Genomic DNA, 13,772 nt, shown 5'->3' on the forward strand with positions numbered 1-13,772 from the left:
CTTTGCCACCAAGTGAAAATTGGCCACACTCCGTGCCCATCTGCCCTCACCCCCATTCACCCCACAAGATCGCTGCTGTGTCCTCTGGTTCTGCTACAGCAGCTCTCCTCAGAGGGTGCCTGTTACCTCCTTCGTGTTGAGCCAAGTGCTCCGTTTTCAGTCTTTCCCTCCTAACCCTCTGCCCTCAATTCCGTGAGTCCCCAAGTCCTAGTGGTTGTCCCCCCTTGCACCCATCACGTATTTGTCCTACGCTCATCGTCCCCTGCCTGGACTAACCAGCTCCTCAAGGATACCTCCCCGCCCCATGCCGACGGGCTTTCCACTGATGACAAATCTGGACAGGCTTGCTGCTCACCATGGAATGAAACCCAAACTGTAGCAAGGCAGGAAGGCCTTGAACCCCTGCCTCCCCACGCCTGTGCCGCGGCCACACTGGCTCTGCGTCCCACGAACGCACCCCGGGGCATCTGCTGGGAGGTTCTGTCTTACCCAAGACGCCCTTTGCTCCCTTCTCCCTCCAGACCTACTTATCCTTTCCATCTTACCTCCAAAGCCACCTCTGTAAAACTGTGCTAGTAACAGCTCCTTTTCTGACCCTGTTTGCTGCTATTGGTATTAATAACACTCATTATCATGACTATATATTTGACTCATTCTCTCTGGAACATAAGCTCCTCGGAGCAGGATCTCTGTTTTGTTCTGATATATCCCAAGCTCCCATAACTGTGCCTAGCACATAGTAGGCACTCAATAAACTGGCTAATGAGTAGAAGGGTAACATTCACTGAGCCCTTATTTGCCAGGTGTTTTTCCTGCAGGATTTCATTCCCTCCTCACCACAGTCCTGTGAGGAAGGAACTCCATTTTTATCCCAGATTCACAAGGGAAGAAACTGACATCTACTGCGATGAAACAGCTTGCCCAAGATCACCCAGCTGATGGATCGCAAAAGCTAGGACTTGGATCCCAATGTGTCCAAGCTCTAAATAACCTGATTCTACCATCGTGAGTTTGCCTCCAGTGTTGCTTTGCCCAAAACTCTCCTGGAGGTTACAGAAGGTCTTCAGCAAACAGAAGAGTTATCTTAAAGTAGTGTGGGTACCTCTTTACGGAGTAATCTCTTCATTATAGTATGAGTGCTCAGAGAACAGGAAGTGGATTCTAATTATTTTACCACTCCACCACCACTACCCAAAAACTCTAAAGAGTCGGCACAGTGTCTTACATGTTTGTGTTCATTAGATGTTTGTTGAATGAAATAACAGGCGTGCTGTTAGGAAGCAGTCCTTCTTGTCCAGTCAGTAATTCTGAGCACTGTCCTGATGATTGCCCCCAACCGCGTGCTGCCTCTTCTGTGTGCTTCAGCACGATAGAGGCTCCTGGCCATCCCTGGCTGACCCCCTTCTCCCCCCTGACCCCAGCCCTTTGCCATCCTTCCGGTCATCATGAAATCCCCTGCCTGTCTTCCTGCTGTCAGTGGCCTGATCACGCAGAACAAGTTCTGCCCAGCCTCTCCTCTTCTTGACCTCACGGCCTGCTGGAACCTGGCTGCTTCCTGGGTCATTCTTGACAGGCAGGGCAGCATGACATTTATGTAGATAATTGGAACACACTTTGGATTGCGGTAAACAAAGAGAGTCACGAGGCAGGGCAGGAGTTATGAAGCAGGAGAAATTTCTTGTTAAATGATAGAGGAACTGGAAGTGAATGAAGACCCTGTCTTTTTCATCCTGACACACTTTTTTTTTTTTTTTTTTAAATAAGGAGCTTAGCTTCTCTCAGTTTGTCAATTATTTAGGATTGTTGATTGCAAGTAATAGAAACCGGAGTGGTTTAAGCTGAGGGGAAATTTATCATAAGGATACAGAATCTCTAGGAACCCAAAGGTTGGAAGGCAGCCAGGCCTCAGGGATATATGGAAGCAGCTCCAGGAAGATAGTCCAGAATCTGGGCGGCAACCTCTTTCCATGTCTTGTCTTCACTGTCTATGTACATCCGTCTCATTCTTACTTCTCTGTAGACTTCCACTTGCCCACACACTTCATCATGGTGGATAGCTGCCAGGGGCTATTGAATATGTATTTGGCACGACCGCCTAGCTCCCGCAAAACTGCCAGTCCCCAGAGAAGTCTACCTGATTGGCTGGCACAAGCCAGGTCCCCATGCCCTGTCCAGTCACCTGCCACCAGCAGAGCCAGTGATGGTGTTCAACATGGCTGCCAAGTGTCCATTTCTGTGCCAGAGAAGAAGCAGAAAGGATCCTTCTGAGCTGAGCAAACTCCCCACAAAGGCCCACTACATTTTGTTCTGTTGTCTAATAAAACTCTTATGGAAGAATTCCGGTGCTTCCCCAGGAATAGAACACATGAAGAGGCACCCTGTCTTTGAGAGTCTTTTTCAGACACAAATACATAAAAATGAATAGCCATTTAGGAAACCTCACCTTAAATAACTAAGACAATGTTCCAGTGGTAGTTGCCAGTAGGTTTTTAAGCCACTTCTGTTCATTGCAGGCTTAGCATCCTGGCTTTGCCCAGGAGCCTCACACACCTATAGATGGTCCACTGGCCCATAGTGCTTGTGGTAAAGCAGACGGGCGTCGCTCCCTCCTCAAGGTCTTACACCAACGATGCCCACGCCTCCCCCTCAGCAGCCAGAGTTCTCTCCTCTTTCACATAAGGCAGGGTAGTCAGGTCTGGGGAGAGAGAATCCCCTCCCTTTGAGGGAGTTCTGACAACTTCTGAACCTGGGTCATGGCTTCCTTGACGTGGTTTGAGGGCAGGTGGGAGGGAGCTAGGATAGATCCTTCTTTCATTCTGAGCTGGCCTTGCACACTCAGTGATCCACCTGTGCAAGGCTGGGTAGGGCTAAACTCAAAACGTTTATCCAGCTCAGAAGTGGGAGCCCTAGAGGTAAGTTGCCCCAGGCAGCTCCAAAGTTTCGCATCAGTCTTTCTTGGACTTGGCCCTGTGGGCAGGGCTTCACTCACAGCAGCCTGGTGCCTGGGCATGACAGACCCTGTCTGGGCCTCAGCACAGGGGCTCAGCCCCAGGCTGTGGTGACATGGGGCCGGGCACCATCCCAGAGGAGGGATTCTCCCACTCCTGAGGCCTGTTGTATTCGGCCCACACCTTCTCAGTGACCCCTCCCCGGCTTGTCTTCCAGGCTCCCCAGGGACAGCAGGCCGAGTGTGCAACCTGACTTCCCGCGGCATGGACAGCTGCGAGGTCATGTGCTGCGGGAGAGGCTACGACACCTCCCGGGTCACCCGGATGACCAAGTGCGAGTGTAAGTTCCACTGGTGCTGTGCCGTGCGCTGTCAGGACTGTCTGGAGGCCCTGGACGTGCACACGTGCAAGGCCCCCAAGAGCGCTGACTGGGCAGCTCCCACATGATGCCGGCGGAAGGCCCCGCCCACCTGGCCTCCTGCAAAGACTCCGGGCCTCTGGGCTTTCTCGGGGAGATACTTCCTAAGGCATGTGACCTTTGTCTCAACAGAAGCTCCTTCTCCCTCCCTGAGGGCCCCAGGACAGGGGCCACATGCTGCACATAAAGCATGCCTTATCCTCCCCGACTTCCAGCATTCTGGGGGCACATCTCTTCCTGGTGGGGACTGACTGCTAAGAGGGGAAGGGGGCGGCGGCGGGGTGGGGGTTGTCTAGCTGATCCCAGTCTCCACCCACCTAGACCTTTCCTCTTTCTGGAGCACTTGGCCAGAGGGAAAGAGTGTCCCAAAGGAGCTTTTTCTGTGTCTCACAATAAATGCTCATAGTTTGAGAAATTCTGTACTTCGCTCTGGAGGATAAAGACAGCAGGACCAATTGCCACTGAATTAACTTTAAATCTTGAAAAGAACAAGCAAGGCTTCTGCCCGATCAATTGATTTTCACAGCCAACCCCTCCAGGGTTAATTGGTAATTGCTTGTAGAAGAATGGCTTTCAATGAACTTTAGGTTTCAAATGCATATTTTTCAAGGCGTTTATTGCCTTATTAAAGTCTGATGTGACAAGGTGGGACCATTGTCCTTTGGTACAGTTTGGAATCTTTTCAATTGCAAGAGCCTCAGAAAGGAATTGCTCTGCATTACTGTCCCCTTGATATAAAGAAGCTTTAAGGAATGAGACTTCTTCCTTAGGATCTGAAAGGAATTTAAAAGAAGATTGATGATCTGGCAGTGTTCTCTACCTATTGAGGGAAGATGGAGGAAAATAAATTAGTAAGTGGAATATCAGAAAATGTGTCTGTACACATAAGGAAAAAAGAGGGAATGATATTTCTGTCTGGTATGGTGCATGTGACCTGTGGAATTTTGTAGACAAAATGGTTTTGAGAAAGAAAACTTCAGGGATGACAAGACCAGGGAACCAGCACACTGACACAGAGGTTTCCAGAGCTAAGCCACGCCTGCACCATAAACAGATGCCCAGAACGAGTTGGCCACGTGTGCCGAGGAGCACCAGCTTCTACCCATCCCCCTTGAAGCATGTTCAAAAGAGCTGTCACGTTGAATTGTGTTCATCTGAAGCTGACAAGATGACAAGACACCAGAGCCCAGAGCAAATGACACACAGCTTTGCTTATATAGTTGGCAACCCTAGTGTATTATATTGCAAACAAATCGTCATTTGGAGACTATATTTAAGGGACCAGCTATAATTATGGCAACATCACTGTGCAAATTGTGGCTGGCTTCGGCCATGAGACAAAAGATGACATTCAGGGAAAATAGAGAAGCTGCCACCCCATTTTGCAAAGTAAGTGAAAGAAAGGTGAAATATCTGAAGATAGTTCTCATCCCCTTGGTACAGTGAGGTTCTGGTTCTCAGTGTGGTCTTTTCGCATTTACTAAGAAGATGTTGCGATCTCTGTACCCCGTGCCCGGTGACTGAGGCTCACTCGTTCATTGGAAGCCTGGTCTTCAGTTTCTCAGTCCTTGCAGGATGTCTAGATGGAGGCTCACGGACAACAACCTGCTGGGATCCTTGGCCAGAATTAAGTCTTGCCTCCTAGCCCTTGTCAAAACGAACAGAATTCATCTCCTTTCCTTCACTTCCAAACCCCAAAATTTGTCATCTGATTTTTCCCGAGTAGCTCTATCCTCTTCTTATTCTGTGGAGTCAAGAGGGTGGGAAGAGTGGAGCAGGACAGAGTTGCTCTGAGCTCAGCGTGGGCCTTCAGGGGTGAGTGGGAAGTCCAGGCAGGTGGACGGTCTTAGTTACACTGCAGCTGCCTGTGGACGCCTTTCTGGGGGTGGTGAGGGGACTTGCACAATGGTCCCACAGCTGTCAGCCCTTCTGCCTGCTGGGTGAACTATGAAATCTTAACTCCATGGGTGCATATAGAAATGGAGAGGATCTAAGAGGACATCTCAGCTCCCTCCACTCTGTATCTGGGGAAGCTGAGACCAAGAGAGGTGAAGGCCTCTGTGCACTTATCTGCCATTGCCCCCCATCTCCATGGCAAACAGAGGAGTAGGAAAGTCAAGCACTTTATCTAATTTGTCTCAGAATTAACCCAAGTGGATTCTAAGTCATTTAGTATCCAAAGGGGATGGTCATGATTTCTTTTCATTGCTGGGATGTTTTGATCTGACTTTGATTTCATGCTGAGATGCAGCCTTCTTGATAATGAGCAGGGGCACAAATTTTCCTAATCTGTAAGGGAGGCTATGGCAGCCATCTCAAGTGGCGGTGGGTGTGGCCATCACCGAGGGCACAATAAGAGAGTGAAGTATTTTTATCTGCTTTTACTTCTGAAAGAGGAAATCTCCACTACTAAGGGAAAACATTTAAAAACCATTGAAGATAAATTCAAACTCATTTTCTTTAGGGTTTGGAGGATGGAGACAGCATGATTCTAAGTCATACTGAGCTCTTGATTACCCGAGGCTTTTAAGGGAATGTGTGGCACAAATTACCCAAAACAAAATGAAAAAATCTGCTCAGTTCAGATCCCTTACAAATTCCCTCTCAATGAAAATCTTACTATAAAACAAAGATTTCTAGACCCAAGAGGATGCTCACTAATGTTCTGCAGTACCCAGAAAAGTTCTAACATGAGGGGAGATCTCAACTAACTCGGTGGGGTCTTCTACAATAAAGATATCATCCGCACAGGTCTCTGATCTTAGCAAATGAGTTGTCTTCTTCGGTCATTGTGCCTTCCTACGTTGGTCTGCACTTCGCAAGACTGGACAGGACTGATCCGTGTATTCTGTGAGCACGCCTTGTCGGGGTGCATCCTGGTTACCCTAGGATAGCCTCTCACATTCAAGCTCCAGCACAAGAACCCCAAGGGCCAGGACCACACTCAACCGTGGCTCTGTGCCCCTCCAGGATGGAGGCCCCGGCACAATACGGATATCACCAGACTGAAAGGAACATTCCCGAAGGATCTATCAAATGGCAACATATTCTGTATGGGGCTGGATGGTGGGGAAAAGACTTGAGAGGGAAAGAGCCAGGTGGCTGTTGCCAAGTGACTGGCTGAACTTGGTGACAGAGCAGAGTGGCTTTCTCAGCTCCCGTGGGTAACCGCCGCCCTTCCTCCTGTGGTCAATTCCTTGTCCCCTCCCCGAGGGGGCATCGGGAGGCCCAGAGGTGCAGAGCCTCGGGACACTACCCGCATTCTCCCTGCCCATGGTGTAGTTCTGTGCGAGGCTGCACAGGTTTATTTCAAGAGATGTTCTCGATCGTCAGAACCATATTCCTTTCTGTTGGAGTTACCACGGAGCTCAATAACATCAGGTATCACATTTCTTTTTCAAAGAAAGTAGCTTTTGAGTCAGAAAATCGAACTCCACATTGACATTTCTCAGCCCGATTAATTTATTAAGGAATCTTCCATCAGCTCTACAAAACCTCAAGCAGGGCTCCCTCTGAAGCAGCCAACATGACTGAGCATGCACTTGTCCTCGATGGCAGTTTCAGGCCAAGATATTGTTATTACATCTCATTTATTAAAGGTTAGCCCGGGGCTGGTGTTGTCTCGCTCAGCTGAAGAACATTCATCTCCCCTCTTGCCTGCTCTTCAAATAAAGGCTCAGAGAGGCGTCCAATCGACCAGAACCATCCTTTGGTGTCTGTTTACTGTACTTCAACCTGGGTTTCCTTCTCTTAAGAGCAAGAAACATACTCTTAACAAATAAACCTCACCAGTTCTAAAGCTGGTGAATTGCTTTTGTCAGGTCTACGCTGACTTTCTGCAAAACAGCCCGCTGGTATAAGCTCACAAAGGCATGCTTATTTTGCCGTTCTCCTTAGCTAGGCAGAGAAAATTCTCACTCATCCATGAGAATGTTCTTTACATTTTTCAGGGGATCAGCAAGGTGACAGGTGGTCTGCAAAGCCCAACATGATTATTATTTTTCTAAATCATAGTTGTTCCAACTCTAGTTTTTTTTTTCCCTGATATTCACATGATTCCTGTCTAACCAAACCTCCCACTTCCATGAGCTAATAAAAGTGTCACGCAGATTGTTACAAAGAACTATTGTTATTTACAAGTCTACATTTTCTGTGAAATCAAAACATAATAAAGAGAATTTTCAGTGTTGACTTTGTTATTTTAAACTTGTGATAGTCTTGCTAAACCCCCTAGTGGAAAGAAATCCCTGCGGGTTATGGGAGTTATTCCCTTGTCTTCTCTCAGGAATACACTTCCTATACAACATTATTAAGAGGTGGCTTTCAAGTTTGTAAAGATTTTCGGGGAGGACTGTTGGCTTACCTTACTGATAAATACTCGTGTGAACTCATGGGTAAGGCTTCTGTTCCTGACTGAGGGATTATTCCACATTTTCACCTGGTGTTGCCATTTAAGTGCTTACCCCCTCTAGGTGCCAGAATGCTTTGGCTGTGTTCATAAATTCAGTGTCTCTCCACAGCAGCTAGACCCACGCTGCTGACCTCTCCAAATTATTGCTTTCCATGTAGACTGCTTGCTTTTGGTTAAAATGGTATTTTTTTCACCTTGATTAGAAACATACAAGGTCCCTTGCCCCTGAATTGAAATCTGTGTATCCTGACCATGGGTGCTACTCACATGCAAGTAGGGAAAGCTTGGAAAATGGAAATAAACTCTCCTCCAGCAAAAGGAATCCACCCAACATTTGCTTTTCCCTGATGAACTATTTTGGGGTGACGTGACCAAGCAAGGTGCTGACTATGCCCATCAAGTACCCCAAGGTGGCCTGATTGTGAGATGCTTGTGGTCCCTCTAGGATAAGCTGCAGAAGAGGTAATGAGGTAATGATACTTGTGTCTACATGGATTCTTTGAAGACCATTTTACCCAAATATTTTTGCCCAAACATTATCAATGAAACTTCCCTATTCACTAGCCCTTTGGGTGAGAAGACTATCTTAGACATTGTACGATCTTCAAAAGCAACCCTCTGTTTACACACTAGATGCCAGAGGTACTCTCCTGCTTCTGAGATGTGACAACCAAAAGCGTCCCCAGACATTGCCAGATGTTCCTGGTGAGGGCAGGAGGAAGCAAGGTGTAAGATTAAACCGTTCCCAGTTGAGAACCACTGATAAAATACTTTGCATCCAGACCTCCATCGAAACGCAATCCGTACACTTTTCTGCCATTTTCAGTTAGGAACACTTCACTGGGAGTGACAGTTTAATGGGATTAAATCTCTGTATTAATGCATCAGACTAGCTGGGAAGGAATCTTTTGGAATGGGCGTATCCGAGAACCCCTCAGAAGCATGGGGCAGAACAAGACAGGCTGAAACTCGAAGGTCACTGTATGTCCTGGGAGGGTGGGAAGCACCAGGCTCCTGGTTTCTCCAGATGGCCATTAACTGTAGGGAATCAAAGGAAGGATGGAAGCTTAGCAAGGAAAAACAACAGCGTGGTTTCAGAAGCTGGAGACAAAATTCTTCTTATGAACTCCTCATTTTTACAACACTCACTGGGAAAGAAAAGTCCCCAGATATGGCCTGGAAGGTGAAAAGAGTGAAACTGTTACAGCTCTGCCTAAAATAGTTGGGTAATTCTGAGCTTCTCAGAACAGAGAGGAGGCACCAAAACATGGAGAAAGACTGAGTTCCAGGCAAAAAATAAATAAATAAAATAAAATAAAAATAGAAGCTCCAGTTTAAGGCTAGCACGGATATCATTTGCAGGTTAATCATTGAACACCGACCCCCTCCACACACACACACATACACACTGCCAGTTGTCCCTACTGCAGGTAACGCTAGCCTTGTACGGGCAGAGTTTTAGGAGAGTGAAGCAATCCAAGTGTTCTCCAGTGTGTGTCAGCGAAGCACGGGAAGGGGAGAACACATGCCAGATACAACATGGGGTAGAGTAGAGAAAAAAACAAGCCTGGATGGCAGATAAAGGATAACCTCAGCTGGACAGAGGACTTGGGACCAATGACAACTGGCTGAAAGAAGGAAGTGGAAAGCCAGATTTCTTCGACTTGACAATTTTTCATGGGCCCAACTGAATTTATATTTTAGGTTGCCCATGAAAATAAAGACCAGACAAAACCACTTGGATGAACAAATATCTTTTCATCTGTTCCTTCATGCTATAATCTAGTTCTAGATAATAGAGCATAATTAAAATCTGATCAACATGATCAGCTTACCATTTCGACTATTTTTGGACTCTTAACTTGATTTTGTAATTTCCAAGTAGCGACTGACCCTGTGAAAGCCCCTGTAATTGAATCATAGGTTCTGGATTTCCCCAGCCAGTCCACCCAATCCTATTTTAAGCCCTGCAGGCCTTCCTAAATTCCATGGATGAGAGGAATCACATTACTGCCCACAAACCCAATTTGAATAATTAAATGACGAAGATCCCTCCAGTGTCCAGGCAGCCAGATTGCTCACACTGGTTACTTCAGCAGAGGCTGGGGAGCTTGGTAACCAGTCTGTGAATGCTTTGGGGCCTCATGTTACAGGTGGTGACCCACTGAACAAATAGCAGGAAATACAGAAAACAAAATCCGAATTGGAGTCTCCAAAGTCTACCTGCCCAAACGGAACTTTGGCATCTGCCCCTCGATTATTATTCTCCAATAGTAATCAAGACTTCATGAAAGGCCTTGAACTCTGAGTCGTCATTGTGGAATCATGCTTAATCAAGACAAATATTCCCAGCCCAAGAGTACAATGAGAAGAAGGGAGTATGGGTTTAATTTTCTTATATATTGCTGTAACTATAAACAGTGCCTTATCTTCTCAGCAATTCTCAGGAAATAATAAGCACCAGTGTTTTGTGGGTATTTACACCAGCCCTTGGAGATTTTATTTGAATCATGATTCACAGATGAGAAATTTCCCTCTTCTACAGGGCTTAGTAACTGGAGTAAGAATTACTCAGTACACTGTACAGACAAATGAATTTGAATGCTTCTGGCTAGTAACCATTCATTCACTGGTGATTTTCTTTCATTTTTTTTCTGAACTGACTGAACGGATCAGGATGATCCCTCTGGTTTGTGTATTATAGACATACAATTAAAGGGTGTCTGAGAATTATGTTGTTCTGTCATATGGATATGAGACTTCAACAGAGCAGTGAGGTTACATGACACTTCCAAGAGTCTGAGAATAAGGATTCATGGAATCCTGGAATGTCCCATTTGGAAGGAACAATGCACATAATTTATTCTAACCTCCACATCTTATTCATGGGAAAACAAAAGAGATTTCATGGTTCAGACTGTGATATAAGCAAGACACTGAATCATCTTCAGGGAAGAACAATTATTATTCATTCAATCAGTCTGTACTGAGCATCTACTGAGTCAACTGCTCTGCTACATACAGTCCTGGAAACACAGCAGTGACTAAGAAAGACATGCCCTTGCTCGAAGCCTTTGGGAAGGGCTAACACGGAACACGTGTTCTTCACTTCTTACCTTATAAACACTTTTACGTACATGCTTGGATTTAGGCCTCACAACTACCCTTAGATAAAGATATGGTTTTCCTCTTTTTTAAGATGAGAAGAATTTCAGAGGGATTTGGTAATTGGCCCAAGATCATAAAAAGACATAGAAGAGGCAGGGTCTAGACTCAAATATTTGTATTTTAACTCTAATTCCATGTCCTTCCAGTATATCAGAGCACCCTCTGATTAAAACTCAGTCACAAGTATTCTGTCCAACGAGCTATTGAAAATGATTCAGTTGGTTCAATGACCACATTTTCCAAACAAAAATTAGGATGTGTAGACTGTCAAAATCTGTCTATGATTTCTGAATAAATTTATACACAATCCAGAGAACAAATCATATGCAGATATATATCTAACAAAACTCTATCAGAATATAAGTGACTTATAGTTATACAATTAACAAAACACTTTTATTTAAAATAAAATGGCTTCTAAATCCTCCTAGCAAATCTGGAATTTCTGGTCAGAAGAAATCTACTTTTCCTTGTTATATGGAGATTCAACCCACAGTTGAAGATGGTTAAAAATACCAAGGACCAACCCAAACCTGGAATAACTCATGATTTATTTAAGTTTTCCTCAAACCCCTACCTAATGCTTGATTACTCAGGTTGAATTAACATGTCAATAATTTTTAAAGACAGTTTTCATAATAGTCTTGGCCTCTTATACTGAGGAAGAAAGTCAAAAGTTCCTTAGCAACAATGCCCAAGAACAAACATTCAGAATTTTATTAAACATAATAATGTATTTTAAAATAGTTTTAAAGGTACAAAGTGCATATAAATATGATATAAGCATCTATTAGGATTAATAGTATTTTCACTTTGTTTAACGTAAAGTATAGGTGGTCTTTCTATAAAACAAGTTGTGGAGGTTTGTATAATCCTAGATTATTAGATAATGTCTCTAGAAACAACAGGTGATCTTTCCTCTGCCTTCTAATGTGGAAACAATCCAGTAGGGCTGGAGTAAAACATGTTGCTGGCACTGACCTCTAATTGATCTTGAATTATCCAAACTTGCAGTTGGGATTTTTTTCTGGTGGTGGCTAAATTAGCAGAAGAAAGTTCTCTTCAGAGTATAAGGGAACCAAGGACAAGATCTTATATGAATATCTGAGGAGTGTAGGAGATCAAGAAAGAATTTTTATCTAAATGGAATCTTAAATGATAGGTCAGGGGAGAGGGTGGAGCATTTATCACAATTATTCTAGAAGTGTATGGAATAGATTTATATGCATGTTTATTCATGGCAAAAAAAAAAAAAAAAAAAGTCCCCAGATATGCATTTTAATTTGTGAGAAGGCTGCTAAGAAATGTGAGATCATGGAGAAGGTGGTCCTTAAAATAAATAAATAAATAAAATCCAAGGAGTGTAATCCCGCCTAGAATGTGATTCATTCTTTTGGACCAATAAATAGAGTGAGATGATGTCCAAAAGCAATTTCCCTATTTCTTGGACATGTAAGCATTTTTCCTTATAACAACTATAGCAGAAACAGTTCCCTATGTAGATTATATTGACAATCATGAGAAGAAACAACTCATCCCCAAAGGCCATTTTCCTTTCATCGACCAAAAATTGGGCCTAAAATTCTCACCCTTACCAATGCTGCCTGGGAGTTAAGAACTTATCTTTCAAAACTCTTCTTTTAAAATGAATAAATGTTATTCAGCTCCCTTCCCTAATTTAACAATTATTTATTCAACAAATACCTGGCACAATTAACCATCTACCAAATATTTCCCCCAGTGTTGGGGAAACAGCACTGAATAAAGTAAATGAAATAAATGCAACTTCTCTTTCTGGTAATATGGAAGACTATTCCCAAAAGAAGCCTTCTGAAGCAAAATGCTTAGAAATTTAACATAGGTAAAATAAATATCCTTTAAAATATTTAAGTAAATTCTCCCATTCCCACCTTCAAATACAGGAAATCTCCAAATATTAAAAATGAAGAGGATGCTAAAAAGTCAAGACTTAGTTCCCCCCATGGAGGTTTATTAATCTGCTTCTCTGGAAGATTGGGTATTTATTTATGAGAGAAAGGAGAGAGAGTACAAGAGCCTGTGAGCAGTGGGGAAGGGACAGAGGAAGAGAAAGAATCTCAAGCAAACTCTACAGGGAGCACAGAGTCCTATAAGGGGCTTGATCTCATGACCTGGAGATCATGACCTGAGCCAAAATGAAGAGTCAGACACTTAATAACTGACTGAGCCACCCAGGTGCCCCTAGAAGATTGGGTTTTAAATTAAAGGCCAAGGCAGGACAGGAAACAGGGTCTTGGGTCTTCTTGAGATGAGGAGTTGATATTAAGATACAGCATTCCATCTCTTCCCACATGAAGTCAGAATCGTCAGAGGGCAATACAGTCAATTAAAGAAAAATCTGACCACCAGCACAGGGAATCAACCGGGAACAAGTTTTTTTTCTGAAATGGCATTAGGGGAGGAAAAAATTAATATAAATATATAGTCGTGATCATTTATAGCCTCTCTTTGTTAAGTATGATGTTAGAATGAATGTAACCTGTACACTTCAAAAATTGCCTAGCCAATGAATTAGCCTAAAACAAAACAAAACAAAACAAATAGTTCTAAGTTTTTAAAAAAAATTTATTTGACAGAGAGAGATCACATGTAGGCACAGCAGCAGGCAGAGACAGAGGGGGAAGCAGGCTCCCTGGTGAGCAGAGAGCCCGATGCAGGGCTCAAACCCAGGATCCTGAGATCATGACCTGAGCAGAAGGCAGAGGTGAGCCTTCTGACCTGAGATCATGACCTGAGCCAACCAGGTGCCCCCCTAAACACAAAATAATTCTAGATTGAGATGCCTAGT

The 13,772-nt window shown here is 44.3% G+C and overlaps 1 protein-coding gene across 2 annotated transcripts in view; it reads left to right on the forward strand.

Annotated features, from left to right (window-relative positions):
- The window catches only part of WNT2 (Wnt family member 2), a 47,685-nt gene extending 40,128 nt beyond the window's left edge, over nucleotides 1-7,557 (forward strand). Inside the window, exons 5-6 of one of the 2 annotated variants that reach the window (XM_082693069.1) lie at nucleotides 3,166-3,288; nucleotides 6,118-7,557. In XM_082693069.1, coding sequence (XP_082549195.1) covers nucleotides 3,166-3,288; nucleotides 6,118-6,125 — 131 coding nt within the window. In that variant the 3' untranslated portion in view covers nucleotides 6,126-7,557. Of the gene's footprint in view, nucleotides 1-3,165 lie in introns of both variants that reach the window. The other variant, XM_082693068.1, reaches the window with a different exon arrangement.
- Nucleotides 7,558-13,772: the final 6,215 nt, after the last annotated feature.

This window comes from Mustela nivalis (assembly GCF_964662115.1).
Source record: "Mustela nivalis genome assembly, chromosome: 12".
NCBI lineage: Eukaryota > Metazoa > Chordata > Mammalia > Carnivora > Mustelidae > Mustela > Mustela nivalis.